The following is a 17,367-nucleotide window of genomic DNA, read 5'->3' as shown; positions in this document are numbered from 1 at the left end:
AATACAAACTTTTGACGTAAAGATTCATACAGATTCCTGGCTGAGTTACCAAAATGTGTGAGCTTTGACTTTGAAGCAGAAACGACACACAAAACTTTCATCACATTTTAGTTAATTTCAAAGCAAGCCAAGTATCTTACAATACATATCCACATACATTTTGTACATCATCCGGTTACAAAAAGTAATGCTTTCTGAATACTGCTAATACAATTAAGTGAAGATACACCACAAAAAATTTCTGCTTGAAAAGATTCAGTACCCTTTCCCACATAAAACCACACTACTCTGATATCTCAGCAAAATACAGGGCCCAACCCTGTTAAATTGAGAAACACCACAGCTTTGTCTGTCAGTAAAAATATTGTTTTATGAACTGAAACACTGCTCCCCATACTTTTCTACTTTGAAACAATTTGTTACCCATTCATATATAGGCACTTTTGCTTTTTTATTTAAAATGCTTATAAAATATTTTACCTTGATCATTTTCATTTATTACAACCGTCTTTGTAATCAAGCCAGGAAATAACACCATTTCTTTGAGTATTCTTTGGACTATAATAACACCAGATAGAAAACATCTTTCAAATAAACCATTAGATGTTGTTACTGTGTAATTTTTTTGTAGCATACCTTTCTTTCAAATCCCAATTATACACTACAAATAGGGAAATGAATTGTCACTGTGCTTTAAAGAATGTCAACATCTATAAATGTATACTAAATTTAAATGACAAGTTACATAATTCTCAATTTTCCCCCAGAGGGCTAAAAAAAGCAGCAACGACAGAAATTTGCAAAATGCTTTGGAATGCAAGATTAAGGACTTCTTAAGCTGATCCCAAACAACTTTTCCTTCCAACATTTTATCTAGTTGGCAACATCCACTGCAATAAATGCAGTTACATTTGTTTAGGTAACCCTTTTTATAAAAAAGGATAACATGGCCGTGAACTAAGAGTTGTGAAGTAAGCTCTGTTGAAAACTGCCTATGTACAGGTGTCCTGCAATTTGTTGTTGTTGTTATTTTGCATTGCCACAGTTCCAGCAGCTTTTATATCATCAAGAGTACTGCAGAGATTCTAATGTAGGTGCATGATTTTTTTTTTCTTCATATCAGTGTAGTTAAATAGCAAACCAGAAAAGACACTTATGAAAGAGACATTTAAAATGCTTAATCACAGCTTGAGGTAGACTGATCTCCAAAATAAAGCTCTTCTACACTTTGATTCGTTCATGACCAACTTCTTTTTGAATCCTTCTCCTTGGAAAAATCTTTCGTTTAAGTGCAATTAGCTGAGGAGAGAAAAAAAATACAATATGTAGTCCTCTGCTGGGCTAAAGGTCCACAGCTGGTCAGGTTTTCATCCTAGAAACTATCAAATCTGTACCACCCATGGTAAATACTCAATACTGTACTTTTTCTTTTGTCATTGCACAAGAAAGGCATTTTCTACTCCAATTCATCTATTAGATATGCACATTTCCACTAGACATCTCAATAATCAGAATACAAGCAGAAAGTGAAAAATACACCATGCCTTCATTCTGATTATTTTAAAGGTTATTTGTGCATTTAAATTAGCACCGAGCTACATTCTATTTTTAAAAGACCAGCACAAAGCTGGCATCATAAAATGGTATTTATATTCCTAACTGTACCACTAAGCTGGGTATCCCCTTCCAAAACCAAGTTACTAATGGAGTTTTCTAATATATACAAAAGGCTGAAAATCAAGGGAAAGAGTCATGCAAAAGTTACAGGTGAGAAAAAAAAAAAAATCAAAAGCCAACCTTTCAAGAATTACACCCTCTTCATCAGACCACGGAAAGTGTTACTTAAGGCCCCAACCTGCAAAGAATTACCCATATGATTTGTTCCATTGACTCCCTCTGAGTTTAGCAGGACTAATCACGTTCAAGAAAGCGATTTTAAGCTTGCAGAAGTGGAAGGTTTTTTTCCCCTTGAGTCAGATTCAAAACCTTTTGAATTCAGTAGGAGTCTTTGCAATTACTTAAGAGAAGAGATTTTGATAAGGCCTTTAAGTAACTTAAGATTCCTTTCTGGACTACGTTTCCTTCCTCTTAACTTACTATACACTTCTACCAGCATGTATGTTAACAGACCAAGAATTTCAAAAACCATTACTGAATTTCAGCATCCAAATTCAGCACACTGGTGATGGACCTTACTGTCACAAGGCATCTGAGAAGGTGCCACTCTCCTTCTCCCCATATGACTCTCTTTTCAAGGAATCTCAACATGGTGACTTAAAAATTAAAGCAACCTAATAATCAGTCATGTAACATCTTTACTACTTTTATGAAGGAAGAATCCTAGCTACTCTTCAAAACCTATTTAAAAAATCCATCCAATGTTACCCTGAAGATTCCACAATCTGTTAAGTGTTATACAGATTTGATAAGAAGACATTAACTTTACCTGTTCAGCAAAAAATGAGATGACTGTAAACACAATAAGTGTTACTAGAACACAGTGGGTCCAGAATTTGAGCTTGTCTCTATATGCCCTCCTGGACAAAGAAAGAAGGAAACAGAAAAACAGCTTCATATTCACAAATGCAAATATTTAGACTTTAAGAGTTTCCACGGAACATGCAAAGAAAGTTCTTTCAGGTTCTTAAAGGTTGACTAAAAAGAGGACGTAGGCTCTCTCTTCACAAAGAGCCACATAGAGAGGACACGGGGCAACAGCTACAAGTTGGACTGGGAGAGGTTTCATCTTGATATAAGAAAATTTTTTTACAGTCAAAACCATCATTTACTGGAGCAGTCTCCCCAGAAACATGGTAGAGTCTGCACCACTGGAAGTTTCCAAGATATGACTGCTCAGGGTGCTAGATCACAGAATTGTTTAGATTAGAAAAGACCTTGAAGATTGAGTCTAAAACTGTTAAGCTAACACTGCCAAGTCCACACCTAAACTACGTCCCCAAGTGCCACATCTGTTTGTGGAAACTATGGTTTTGCAGTCACAAGTGGGGAAGGAGAGAGTCACACTACGTATGTCCTTTTTGACCAAACTGCAATTCCCTTATGTGCTACAGTCCTGTAGCCAGGACACTTGAGAGCTGGCAGGAGACAGTCTCATCTAGGCACCTTTTTCCATGAAACGTTGGACCAAATGATCTTTGTGAGGTCCCTGCCATCCTGGGCTGTCCTGTGATTCTGAAAATACTTTGATTTCCACCAGCAATTTGGCATGCCTTAACCCATCCTGGTAGAATCATCTTTGGCTACAAACAAGTCCAAATAAAGCATGTTTTTGAAGCTACAAAAAGTCTTGATGGAGGGTCTCAAAAAGAGCCAACACTGTGTCTACTCCTCCAGCACAAATTTCTAAAGCTAACTGCTGAAATGGGTTTGCCCCATGCTCCCTCTGCCACTACTACAGCAGGGCTTGTAGCACTACAGTCACCCCTACGATCCTGCTGATTCCTTCTACAGTTCCTCTAATATTTTCTATTTTCTTATTAACAGCTATTTCTCATGATTTGCTGAGGTTTGCTTATATTAGTCTTGTGTAATTTTTGTTACTGTATTTGTCAACGTTTTGCTTGTCTTCTCAAGTCAACTACTCCAATTTCTTAAGTTGTTATTTACAAAATGGCAAGAGATAAACACACACAAAAAATTCACATATTATTAAAAAGTGAGACACACAAAATTAAGAAAATTAATCTTTTCTGATTATTATCCAGATGGTTATTGCTATATGACAGATTTTAAAAAAATCACTTAGTGAGAAATGTAACAATGGTTTGGGGTTTTCTTTACATTTAAAGAAAGCCAGAATTCCTGATTTATTTTTTAAAAACCCAAACAAAGGAACAAACCAACAACTTTTGTTTGCAGTAGGTTAGGACCAATGGATAAAATGTTAATGACTATTTAAGCACTTGAAAAACCTCAATCCTGCAGACCTCAGATTTTAGTCCATTCAAATCTTACCATACTATTTTCACTGTTAACTCTTTCATGACAATAGTGGGGGAAAACCAGCGTGTTACCAATATCTTAGGTAATTAAATATTATTGCAGTAAAGTAACTTAAAAAGAACGTGTGGAACATACCATTCTTGGAGTTCATGCATGTGAAGGAAACGATTCCGATATTCTCTTGGCAGTTCAAATTGGGAAGGTATGGGAAACATTGACTCATAGAAATCCCTAAGCACCGCTTTCACTGTTTGTGCATCCTTATGATTGTGATCAATATTGTCATTTAGGCAAACAAATTTTCTAGAAAACAAGATGACATTGTTAGAATATTTCCTTGATAATGTGGCAAAGGTATTGCCAAACCAATCACACAAACATAATCCTTTAGAACAAAAGTGAAACCATATCCTTTTAAAAGCAGATTTTTTTTTATTGTTGCATTATTTTAAATTAATTTTATTTTAATTCTAAGAGCACTAGGGTTGAGAGCAAGTCAAAACCTCAGAGGAATCCAGTGACAGGCCACATCTTTAGTTATATAATGCTGCCATCTAATGGGCACTAGAGTGTGCACCATCCCAGAGCCCACTGAACAGAGAATTGCAATCTGCGTAAGGATTCTTACAGTTTTGAATTATCATGAGTAAAGTATCTTAAATAACAAAGTGAGCTCCACTGTAGGAGGGAAACATACTAAATTATTAATATTATAGTGTGCATGCTGCATTCTTTAGAGAAAAATCAATCAAATCAATCAAATTGAAGATTGTATAAGAGAGGGCAAAGCTTGGTCCCTAGGCTTTGGATTACTGAGAACATTATATAAATTGGACAAGACATACCTCAAATCACAGACCCAAAGCTGGACTTACATAATCAACCAAAATGCAAACAACAACAATTTGAATAGAATTTACATGGAAATCACTGTGACCAAATAAGCATGCTCACAATAATGCCTCTTGCAGAGTGCTATTCCTCACATGAGAAACATGCAACTAGGGTACTGCAAATAATTGTAACTAAAGCAGCAGCTAGTGTGCTAGACTGCTATGTACCCCTGGACACTCTGACCTGGTGCTTGACAGCAAAAATTCCCCTTCCCACATTTGGGCATGTGTTATGTGCTTTATTTATATTGTGGGATACAAGAACCCTACATTTTCCCTAGCGGCAGAAATCATATCTGGTGACATATGCCTTGTCACTGCTAACCTTTGTAAATAAGCAGTTCTGGTCAGCTGTATTCTCTGTAGTATGGTGTGTTATTTCAAAGAGCAAAGTTCAGACTTCCTACAGGAATCTGGAAATAAGCAGAACTCTGGAGCTTGTATATCAGCCCACACAGGGAATTACCACTGAATGGCAACATACTGTATCTAGCCTAATCGATAAGCTTGCTCAAGATAATTATGTGCAGAGGATAAACAGTCATTCAAATTGCTACATCTGAGAAGAAAAATATGCCTCTCCAAAAACGAGCAGGCTGTATCTCCTGTATCAAGTAATACTAGGCAAAGCAGTTGGTTATGGCAATCATGGCTACACTATAAGCATTTCGGGAGCTCACTCTGGACTGTCTCTGACCTTGCTCCCTGGACTGGCAGCTCATTAGCCCTGGGAATGCAGCTGTACTCCTAGAGTGTATATCTGTGTTTTAGTTTCATCAAAAAGAGATGCAGCTTACAGACTGAGAGGTTGTTGCACACAGCAAACCAAAACAAAGTATGGGATTGATGAGGATATTAGCACATTTGTAATGGAAAGACTTTAAATTCATCCAAAAGAAACTAAACATGACATTCCTCTGGACACTCCACAGTTAATGCCTAGATGATTAATGCTCACTTTGCCTTAAGGGTGCAAACCAAACATTTTTGGGAGATAGTAACTGAATGACACTTTTAGTTCATTCCAAGACAGGCACTAAAAACCTGCTTTTAGGGACTGGTCATAATTACTGGTTTGTATGCAAGGAAAACATGGCAAAGAGAAGGAAATGGCATGCCTACATAACTGCGCCAGCTCTCCTTTGTTAACAAGATATGACTACAGTACTGCACTTTGCAGGAATACAGCCCGGGCAATCAACTCAGTCTCACTTCATGAACTTCATGAAGGTGAGAAACTTCTGTTACTCAGGCCTCTGAGCCTCACAAGACTTGAAATCACCCCTACCTTTAAAAAGAACCAACTCATAGCCAGCAGACAAAGAAACAGAGAAGGAAAAGGAAGCAGCAGGATAGGCTAAAGTACTGCCTACTTTTCTTTTAAAATGGATCATTGTGGCAACTGGAATGCAGGAGTTACGTGGCCAGAAGGCACTCTTTGAAAGGAACAGCAATAGATACAAACCACCTTCAGCAGCTGTAAAATGTCTCAAGACTAGCATTTCCCTTTCTGAATAAATAACCTAGCAAAAGTAGTACAGTGTTGAGAGGAAAGTGGATATCTACTCTTTAACTACAAATACAAATTATGCTACAGCTTTACAGGCAGCTGAGATTACCCAACAGCTTTTTGTGACCAAAAGAGGAGGTTTCACTTTCCCTGGCCCAAGGTACCTGGTTCTACTTTCCTCCTTGCTCTACCTTTTGACACTTGTCAGACCTCTTCTTGCAGCCAAACTCATTAAACTGGCAGAAAACTGGTTTTCTGAAGACAGAAGCAAGATTCTTTCCATGTTGTGAAAGAGCATGAAAGCACAATGAATACATAAAACTGATTTCATAACAAAATAATCCACACCTAACTCCTAGTATAAAATACCTGCACAAAGCAGGTCAAAAAGTTCTTCCTTTAAAGTAAAATTGCCTGCAATATAAACTGTATGCCCTCTAGAACGGCAAAAATGAAAGCTTCAAAAATAGCTTAAGTTTCTAAGTTTTCAAAGATTTTAGATAAATAAAAATGTAACAAATTATTGAGATAGCCCCTGGCATAACAGAAAGAGGAGTCAGCTTCAGTCAAACAGAAAATATCAGAAATACTTTTGGTTCAAATTGGTCTTACCCTATAATATACAGTTTAGAAACACATGACAATAAATTATCTTTTAAATACAAAAAAAGTTTAAAGAATCAAACCAGAAAATTGAAACCATCTCACAACTTCACACAAATCACAAAACAGGATACCTGGGATTTTTTCGTATGTCATCCAGCTGACCAACTACATGAGAAACATTTGTGCGAATCATTTTGAAGGCGATTTCCTCTTCTCCCATGATTTCAAACCTTGTTGTTAAAATAGTATTTATACATTAATAAAACAGCCTAAAGTCTGGTTCAATAAATATCAATCTTGTATTCAACATTATTCAGCAACATTTCTAATCTGACTGGCCAAACCTTCATTAGAATTTGCCATTTGCTGTTTATCAAGACATTTAAATTTTTCAGCTAATGCTCTTGCACAGAACCACTTTTCTGCAGATTTATTAGTAACCACCTATAAATCATAGATCTGAATTCTAAGAGGAAAGCATATAAAATATGTGCATTTGACCCCAGGTTAACAGCCTTAGTAGTGGTAAGTACCACACTTATGTTAGGATAAGTAAGGTGACAAATGTAAGAAAGCACCCTGAAGCCTTCTTCAAATCTCACCTGAAAACCTCCTCCATTTATAAAACTCATGCCACTGTCACTTCTCCATCTTGCAGGAAAGGTACGAGGTGGTTAAGACTAAAATGCTTTTTCTGTTCTTTTCTTTTTTTAAGCTTCAGTAGAAGAAAGAATGCATTTACAGAAAGATTTACAACTTCTAGGACTAGCTCTTCCCTCCTTTATATGCTGCTTGAACTGCACTCACTCTCTAGCCATTCAAACGTACTCTGGCTTACTGTTGTACAACACAAATTAGGAAATGGCCCAAGATGACACAAGTAACACAGAAATATTTAGTCTACTAAATAAACTATGAAAAAACCCACATCACTCTGCACAATGAGATGTACATAAATTAAAAACAGTACATTTCTTTAGTTCCTCTGTTAAAGCTGGTTGAGCTAAGATTTGTTAGCACACACATGCAATCTTGGGTTATGTGTGTATTTATCCTTCCTCTTATGGCTTTATAACACTAAGCATCTCTTTTCACAGGACTGCCACAACATACCTGTACTTGTTTTTGTCCTTGTAAGCTTTACGAATCCTGTCGGTCACAGGTTTGCAATTAGTCACTAGGCTTTTGGTTACTGGAGGCTGGAAGAAAACACTGTTTAGATTATAGGTTACTGAAAATTACAGTTTGTTATGAAGGTGTACTTTGTAAGAGAACTTGTATTATAGCTAGGAAGGCCTGCATATACTTTACTCTCCTGGAATCAAAAGCAATAGTTTTCAACTGTTGAGGGAAAAACCAAAACAATACTGGTACATAACATCACAATTTCCTATTCTACAAACAATATATGAATAATACAGATTATCTTCTGGCAAAAACATTGCAACTTCATTCTCAGTACAATATTCAAAAATTCTAACTCACTTGACAGCTGTCTGATATTCCTCTGATAAAGGCCACCAGTAAAACTGGCCAGGCAAACTGCACAACAGCTGATACAAATGTTGAAACAATTCCGGCAAACAAAAGCCCTGTTTTCAAGGAGTATTTCCATGGTAGGTAGGTTAATTCCAAGAAATATAGCTGTTGCAGACAATAGATATAAAACTTAACTCTGTGCTCACCACAAACGCTATTTTGCTGCTATTTGCAATGACTAATGTACTAATGATTAGTACATTAGGCATTACTGCTTAGATTAGTAATATTTTACTAACTCTCCAAAAAGTTTAAAGTAATTTAAATTGTTCCCAGCCACTGAGACTTATTTTTAACCCATCTTAAAATACATTAATGGCAGCCATCCTTTAATTACTACTATTCTTGAAAGTTTTTTACTTCACAAAGTTTTTCAGAATAACTTGAAAGCAAAAAAAAAGAGGAGAAATAACATAAGGCTGAACTGCATGAAAGGTCCTCAGACCGTACAGGACTCTCAAATCCACACTTCCAGTCCTTCAAATTATGCTGACGGAACGGCTTTATATAAAATTTTTCTGTAATTCAGAATTAGGGGGAAATATTTAATTATCTAATTATTACAAATAATTATATATATTTAGTACTTAAAACTTTATAACATAACCTGGTAAGAATATAAGGTAGGATAAATATCTAGAGGGAAGAAAAAAAGGAAAAAAAGTCAGTGTTCATATACATTTATCTACACACATTTTGCAGATCTCTGTACTGTGATTTGCATATGTTGGGGATTCATAGCGTCTTCTACTACATGAAAGTTCATGATCCATACTCATCAAAATTATTTTTGCCTTAATAATGTATTGATTTGAAACTGTAAAAAAATGAGTTGCAAAAAATCATTTTGCAAAGTACTTCCACACATTTTATTCAAATGCATTGGTTGATGCAGGAATTATATTATCATTGTAAAAGCAATTTAGGTATTAGTATCAGATATAAAGTCCAGCAGGTTTTGATGAGGATTTAACCCCTAAAATAGAAATTTAGAACTTAAATCACTAAAGAACATTTAGTCCTAAGACCTCAATGTTGACAGAATCACAGACTGGGTAAGGTTGGAAGGAATCTTAGGAGCTCAAGTAGTCCAACTTCCCTGCTCATGCAGGGCTACCTGGTCACAGTTGCTCAGGGCTATGTCCACATGTCCCTCAATACCAAGGAGCCTGGAACTGGAAGCACCACTCCAGGTGTGGCCTTACCAGTGCTGAGCAGAAAGGAAGGGTCCGTTTTTCTTGATCTGCTGGCAACACTTTGTGTAATGCAACCCAGGATACCATCATCCTTCTATATGGAAAGGGCACACTGCTGGCTCATGTCCCATTTGGTGCCCTCCAGGATCCCCAGGTCCCTTCCTGCCAAGCTGCTTCCCAGCTGGGCAGCCCCCAGCATAACACTGCTGCATGGGCTTTCCTTCCTAGGTGCAGGATTTTGTACTTCTCCTGAGTGAACTTCGTGAGATTCCTGTCAGCCCGGCTTTGGATATCAAAATAACAGGCTGAAGCCTTCGAATTCTAGAGGCGTCCATCTGGTAGTTTGGTGGGTTTTTGGATTTTGGGTTTTTTTTTTAGAATACATGGGTTATAATTCAGATAAAGACTTATCAGGAGGTTCTAGTCAGAGAGGTACTGGGCTTACTGTCTTTTTGGTTTACAACAGTAAATTTTCTTAACAAGGATGACTTTTTAAATCCCAATTATACTAACATTCTAAATCTCAGCTTTTCTCTGCTTTTAAGGAAAACTAAGGGTTTGTGAGTTAGGAAGCAGCCTGTAAAATTTTCATTTTATAACACTTACTTCGTGTACACACAAGTAGTAATTTTTGTAAATGCTTTCCTTCTAGAAATCAAACCAGCTTTTAAAGTAAATACATACTCAGGAAAGAAAATAAGCATCTTTTAAGATTAATGTTTCTTACCAGATTTGGATCATAATACGCTTCCTGAGTTGGAGGAATAACATAGATCTGAGTGATGTTGGCAGGAAGAGCTTTGGAGCAATTTATTAGCATTTGTTCTAGACCTGTCAAATCCTAACAGAAAGAAAGGGGAAGAAAAAACATTTTAAATCCTGTTTTCTCACTGACATAGTTCTAAAAACCCAGGGTGCACAATCATGTTTAGTGTTACCTACATAACAAATTTCCATGCTACTGTCCACAAAAGAAGACTTAATATTCAGCAGACCCCATTTCAGTAACTAAGTCAGTGGGACTCCCTATACACATGAAGTAAAGGGAATGCTCAGTACAGAGTTGAATTGAGACCAGATAAATTATGACTTAATGACATTTTCATTTAAAATTAAAAACACACCTTTACTAATGCCAGGACAGTACAGAGTTCCCAAATCAACACTGGCATATTAAACTCCAAATTAAGCAAAAAAACCCAAAAGAGTGAACTGCAAGGACAGGAAGATTTTCTGATTAAGGTACAGGCCAGGAACACACTAAAGTAGGGCTGTGCTCTGACTACACCAACGATTTTGTGCCCTGTGTCACGAACAAATTGTTTCATTGGTTTGTGCCATTTCTGCTCTTGTACAGCAAAACCAGTACACTTTGTTCTCTACCTGTATGTTTAAGACTGCAAGTCCTACAAAGACCATATCTCTGTTTATCAGGTTCCTAGAAGAACAGAAGCATGAGTCTTTGTATATGATCATACTATTTATTAGTATGACTTCCTTGCTATCCTTTTTCTCAATTCTTTCTTTAGGCCACAAGTTCCTCAGGGCAAGAACTGTCTTTTACTACATGCAGAAAATACAGTAAGCACAGCAGGATCCAACTCTTGACAGTGACCATTTTTTTTGACCAACTCACACTGCTTATTTGAACTCAGACACCAGTGAGCCATTTTTCTGATGCTGCTAGAACTCCATTTAATTGCGGACTCCACAGAACAAACAATGATAAGTAGAACACAATGCTATATTCTTCAGGTAATATTTAAAAATTGCCAAATGTTCCTGATGCTACAAGCAAGGATAAAAATTTGACTCACTTTATTTTAACCATCTTGGACTTTAAAACTGAAGTTGTTATGAAAGTTAAGTCGGTAATACCTGCAAACTTAATGGTAGCTCGTGGATCCTCGTGGCCAACGTGCGAATCTCTCGGTCAGACAAGATGCCTGACTGGTCTGTATCAACCTCATCAAAAATCTGAGAAATGTTCAGTGGCTGAACTGCACTCATAAGATAGTAGAAATATGAAAAAGCGAACTGCATATCTTCAGAGTGACGCACTTTGTGAAATGATGTCTTGTCAAACTCCTCAGGAAACCTAGATAAGAATGAAAACAAAGTCAGCACTCTAATTTCTTGAAGAAAACATTCCTTACCTAAAAATAAATTCTTATCTAAAATTTTGAAAGGGCCTCAAAAGTCTCATTGTATCACAACTACCATGTTGTAATAAATTTCTTATTTCCTTTTCCAAAACATAATTTTAATGAGTAGCCATTAACACACTGGAAATGGCTACAGCAAAGCAACAGAAAGGTAGAATTTCCCACAGATTAACCTTATTCCAAACAAAAACACTCACATATCCTGGAGCTCTTGCATAACAGTACGGTCAATCATGTGAGGCATATGAGCGGGGACTTTACGAGATGTAAATCCAAACTTGCTGTTTAAAAGCTTATTTACATATCGAAGGGAATCAGCAAATGTATCTTTCAGCTGCCTTCCAAAATGTTTACCTTCAGTAAAATACGACATTTGTTTGAGTAATGACTCTTCTTCCTAAAGAGCAGGACAGGCATAAATCAAGTTTATATTACTGAAAAAGTCAGAAAACACTAGACACACAGGTAAAATGACATTTTAGCCAGATGCCAACTCTTTCCATATCTGAAAATGGGAAGAGAATTTTTAAATATTTTTCTTCCTATTCCTTAGTTCTTTCTTAGGAAAAAAAAAAAAAAAAAAAAAGATAAAAGGTAAGATTTTCCTTAAAGCTTTTATGCTTTGAGGAAAACTACTCTATAAAAGACTTCCTTAACACTTGTGCTCTGACACCTCCAACACACTAAGGTCTTTATTTGTCATCAGATTTATTTGTAATATTGCCCCTTTTTTGCAGGTTATTCATCCATATTTGATAAACTGAAATCCTATGAAAATAAAGATTCCTTCTGCAAAATTCCATCTCAGATGAACAGAGAGGGATAGTCTTAAAAACATAGTATGAGGAAAGTATAGGTATAGTACAGGGCATAGGTATAGTATAGGTATAGTTTAGTATAGTATAGGGCAAAGCAGCTGCTACCAACTGAAGCACAGTCTCTTCTCTTCTAGAGGTTTTTAAAACTGCCAAAATGCTTTGGCTGGAAGCAGAGGAAATTTCCTAGACATTTTCTTGATACAGTCTAGATAAGCAGTTTCTTTGGAGACTTTCAGCGTAACTTTTAGAATTTAAGTATTTATCATTATACCTATTTTCTGCATTCTTTAAACACAAACTGAATCCATACTTGCATAAATGCAACAAAAACAAAATTTAAGCTTTCTGTTATAGTGCTATATATGTCTGAACAATAGCATTGTGACAACACACAACAAATAAAAAATGAATTTGACCAAGAAAAGGTAGTATAAAGGGAACAGAAACAGTTATTTGGCTTTTACCACCTAGCTAAGAGAAGCCCAGATCATAAACAAGCCAGACTTTATGTGAAAAGCAGCTTTCAAAAAAAGTCTCAGCACTTGCCTCAAAAGCAAAGCACATTCCAAATGTATAGATCATATTAACAGTATTCCAATGAATGCAGAAAGATGCAACTATTCCAGTAAGGAATGACATTACGATACTCACATCAAGAAGGTCCTGGAAATACTTCTTTTTCTCCCATGGCAAAAAGCCTTGGTAACTGCCAGCATAAGACTGTAATTTTCTTCCCACTAGCCCCTCCTTTACATCTGCATCCACCTGCTCATGCCCTTTTCCTCCTTCCATTCCCTGTGCGCCTTCTCCAGTATCAAAATTCCCAGTATGTTTTGATTTCTGTGTTTCCCTTAATATGAGTGCATTCAATACTTTTTCTCGAGTTTCATTTTTTTTCCCCATGCTCTGGGAGGGAAGTGTGGCTTTAGGCTGCACTTTATAAATATGTTTATTTGTGCTCATTGTTACAACAGTCCCCTTTGTTCCCATAAGCCTTGAAGGAACTTCTTCATTTGCTTTTACTGTTTTTATTTTGCCATCATTTACATCTTTATAAGGCTTCTCCCAGCTGCTATGGTTCTTCTGATGTTCTGAATGATTATGCATGTCCTTCTTTTCCAGGCCTACAATACTCTTTACTGTGGTTAAAAACTGGAAAGGTCTCAGGAGAGCAGCCTTGGATAGGTTATATCCTTTCTGAGTTATATCACCATTTAGTAGTTTTAAGTCCAGTTTCTGCAGTGCTAGTTGGACATCTTCAGGAAGAAGAGACACATTTATTGATGGGATTATCACCTCTTCAGGTACACTCTCTTTTGTGCCATTTCGATGTCTCCTGACTCTTGGAAAGCGTTTTTCTTCTGGAATATCCTCAAATAGCATTTCAGCTTCTGGTACTGAAGTAACACTTTTAAAATCGGAGTTAGGTTTTTGCATGGAAGTTGTGTTCAGTTTTGGTTCCTCTCTAGTATCAACTTCAACAGCTATTTGCATTTTAAACTCTTCATCATTTTTATTTAGGAATGTAAGGTTAAAATAGATCACAGTTGTGTTCATGCCACTGTGCATGATGAGGTGGATAGTTTTCCATTTGTTAGCAACTGAAGCATGTCGGATAATTGGATTATCACTGTATGAACCCTCAATTCCTTTCTTGGCTATTTCACCGAAGCTGAAGTAGGGCAGACATTCACCTTTGGGAATAACATAGTAGGTCTGATTAAGGTGAAGCATCACCCTGTACATCTCTTCAAAGTGATCTGGAAAAAAAAAAAGCCAAACAAGAAACAAAACAGAATTTTGTCAATTTTCAGCATGACATTTATATTTCACTCTTTTTTTAATAGTAATATGCCCAGCTACAGTCACTATATTAGCAGGGACACAGCTTTGTGAAAGAACACTTACTCTAGTTTCCAGCTTCTGGCTCACTTATCTTCAATAATGGATGACTAGAACACACTCAGATATATAAAGCTACCAGACACTCCCATGTTAATTCTAAAAGCCAGTATAATTTATCACTCTTTCAGTCTCTACCTGAAGAACCTACATGCCTCATTATCACGTCACTTAAAATTATGAATCAGTCATAAGTAGCTTGCCCATATTACACTTTTGCCACATTTTAGGAGAGTAATGTAACAACAGCTGGATTTCACTGCTACAATGCTGCATCTTGATTTGAAATTTTCAAAATCAGATAGGCTGAAAGGAACTTCTACCTCCCACAGCAGAACACAGATTATCTGTCATCTCCCATATGAGCAAAACCTCACTGCCAGCAACAGAATCACCAGTAACACATTTGTCCCAGCTGAAATGCAGGGGAGCCTCTGCTCTTCCAAACAGGACAAGTTCTTCTCCTGCATATACCAGACAGCACTTTCAATCACTTCATTCTCTCCTGCTAATCTTTCATATCCAAATGAACTTCACACAAGTTCACTTGTGACTGAAAGTAGCCTTTGGCAAGAGCCCAGAGCCAGATTTGAACTCACACTGTCAGCATCAGAGAGGTTCTTTAAACTTTTAACTGCTACAGGCATCATCAATTCAACTGTCCTTAGTCAGATAAAGATGCTTTGCACAACTGAAATGGGATTTCCCCACTTAGAATGTCGGCTTCTTGGGGCAAGGAGTTTGATGCTTGCTGCTCCATAAGGTATCAAGCTCCTACCCATGCTTGATCACTAATAGCTTTAGTAAATAAAGCAGCAAATAATATTGATCCAGGCTTGGATTAGTGAGTACACTAAACACCTGACTTTCTCCAGCTGCTAGAAGCTCTTTCCCACAGAACAGTACTGGACACTTTAGCCCAATTTGAGAGTAATGAGGAACCAAAAAAGGTCAGGCAATTCAAGAGAATCCCCATAGAAAGTTTATCAGCAATGCTTTTTACATACCCTGGCCACAGTCACCAGCATCAAATCCACATGAGAGGACATTGCAGGCCTGATCACAGAATTTGTCTGCTAGCCAGGAATTAGCACAGCCTTGGTTACAGTATGAAACACCACTTATTCCTGCTCCAAATTGCCACGGTGGGCCATTCCCAATGCCTCCAACGGCACCTCCACCAGCAACATAGCGATTACCCCCACTGTTACCTAGAGAAAAAAGAAAAAACAAGCCCACCAGAAATAAGAATTTCAAATAACCAAAGAAAGGCACATTTAAGCCACAATGTTAAAGCTAGACTGAAGACTCAACAATCATCAGTGAAATTAAAAAGGGGCAAATCCTAACTAGACCTCTGTGAGTTTATGTAAACTATAGATTTTACACCCAGTGTAGAAGTTTAGGAATCAAATGAAAAGGGTATCCGAAGTGCCAACATATTTTGTCTTAACTTCAAAAAGGAAGGCAGAAAACAGATTTACTATTCCTTGTGCTTGCAGTCTTGACTTTACAGCCTCCTAGAAAGGTATCACTTCCTCAATCCAGAAGTACCACTTCATTTTATTACACTGCAGTCCTGAAAATTTTATCTAAAAACTAATAGTGCAGCTTCACAGTCAACTATTGTTTGGATTCTGAATCCAAATAATATATAATACTGTATATTATTATTAACATATAATAATTTAAATTTCAAAACCCCTCCTTTCAGGTAGTCAAATTTGATACCTAAAGAAAGATTATCCTATGCCCTACTATTTTCTATGTCATTTTTCATAGAAATTTTTAAGTCAACTTGTTTGTTTATTACTAAGGGAGGCAAATTCTGTAGTTCCACGAAAAAGACAAATTATATAATCATTCTTGTAAGGAAAACCAAACAGTTCACTTTTTCTAAATTCAACATTGCAGTCTTACCAATGCAATCACCTCCATCCCAATCACATGCTGAGTTATTACAGGCTTTATCACAGTAACCATCTTTAATCCATGAGCCAGGACATCCCTCGGCACAGTTTGGCACAGGCCAAGTCAAGTAAACCTGGAACAACATTACAGCCTGAGACAAGGACTGGCAAATAGAAGTCAACTGAGCTTGTTTCTTCGAATATGGAGACTTACAATAATTTCTCCCTGTGTACAGTGCCTTAAGATTCCACAGAGCTTTACAAACAGCATTTAAACCCTGTTGCCTGTGAAGTAAATGTTATCCCTTTCAAACAGAAGGAAGAACTGAAGAATTCCCAAAGCCATACAGCAAAGCAGCAACAGCCAGAAATGGAAAGTAGGACTTCCCAAATCTACTTCTGCAAACCATATTCCAATGACGACTAGCATCTTCTCCTTTTTCAGATAGGAAGGGTGAACTTAAACTGTGAAATAGCTCTGCAGTTCACTCATTCTCCTGACTCAAAATGTTTCTTCATTACTAACCAGTCATGAGATAAGCAGCATATGTCGAACATAATCCCTGAAGCATCTGATCCTCTGTGACTTAAATAATCCTAAGAATTGGCAGGATAAAAAAAAAAAAAAAAAAAAGTGTGTGTGTATTTTCAGCTGAGGAGGCATTAAAAACCCCACCCATTTTCTTTCAGACCTTATTGTTTCAAGATTTTAGCAGCACATTTCCTACAGTAACACTTGCTGATCAGGTTATCACAAACAACACTGCACCTAAACTGACTTCATCATCATAACTGGGATGAATAACTAAAGAACAATACAAATGCTGTAACAATATAATTTTGCAGTTATATGCCTGTATCTTTA

General features: G+C 36.9%; 1 protein-coding gene across 2 annotated transcripts in view; it reads right to left on the bottom strand.

The window, feature by feature from the left end:
• Positions 1–91: 91 nt before the first annotated feature.
• The window catches only part of GNPTAB (N-acetylglucosamine-1-phosphate transferase subunits alpha and beta), a 41,066-nt gene continuing 23,790 nt past the window's right edge, over positions 92–17,367 (bottom strand). The window contains exons 11-22 of one of the 2 annotated variants that reach the window (XM_039570387.1): positions 16,513–16,636; positions 15,600–15,803; positions 13,342–14,450; positions 12,070–12,269; positions 11,586–11,805; positions 10,435–10,548; positions 8,086–8,171; positions 7,104–7,202; positions 4,099–4,266; positions 2,447–2,537; positions 1,798–1,855; positions 92–1,299 (exon numbers count right to left, since the gene is read on the bottom strand). In XM_039570387.1, the coding sequence (XP_039426321.1) occupies positions 1,808–1,855; positions 2,447–2,537; positions 4,099–4,266; positions 7,104–7,202; positions 8,086–8,171; positions 10,435–10,548; positions 11,586–11,805; positions 12,070–12,269; positions 13,342–14,450; positions 15,600–15,803; positions 16,513–16,636 (2,463 nt within the window). In that variant the 3' untranslated portion in view covers positions 92–1,299; positions 1,798–1,807. The remainder of the gene's footprint in view (positions 1,300–1,797; positions 1,856–2,446; positions 2,538–4,098; positions 4,267–7,103; positions 7,203–8,085; positions 8,172–10,434; positions 10,549–11,585; positions 11,806–12,069; positions 12,270–13,341; positions 14,451–15,599; positions 15,804–16,512; positions 16,637–17,367) is intronic. The other variant, XM_039570386.1, reaches the window with a different exon arrangement.

Source organism: Corvus cornix, chromosome 1A (genome assembly GCF_000738735.6).
Source record: "Corvus cornix cornix isolate S_Up_H32 chromosome 1A, ASM73873v5, whole genome shotgun sequence".
In the NCBI taxonomy this organism is placed as follows: Eukaryota; Metazoa; Chordata; class Aves; order Passeriformes; family Corvidae; genus Corvus; species Corvus cornix.
Note: the sequence above shows the minus strand (reverse complement) of the source record. Positions and strands in the feature narration are given on the sequence as shown.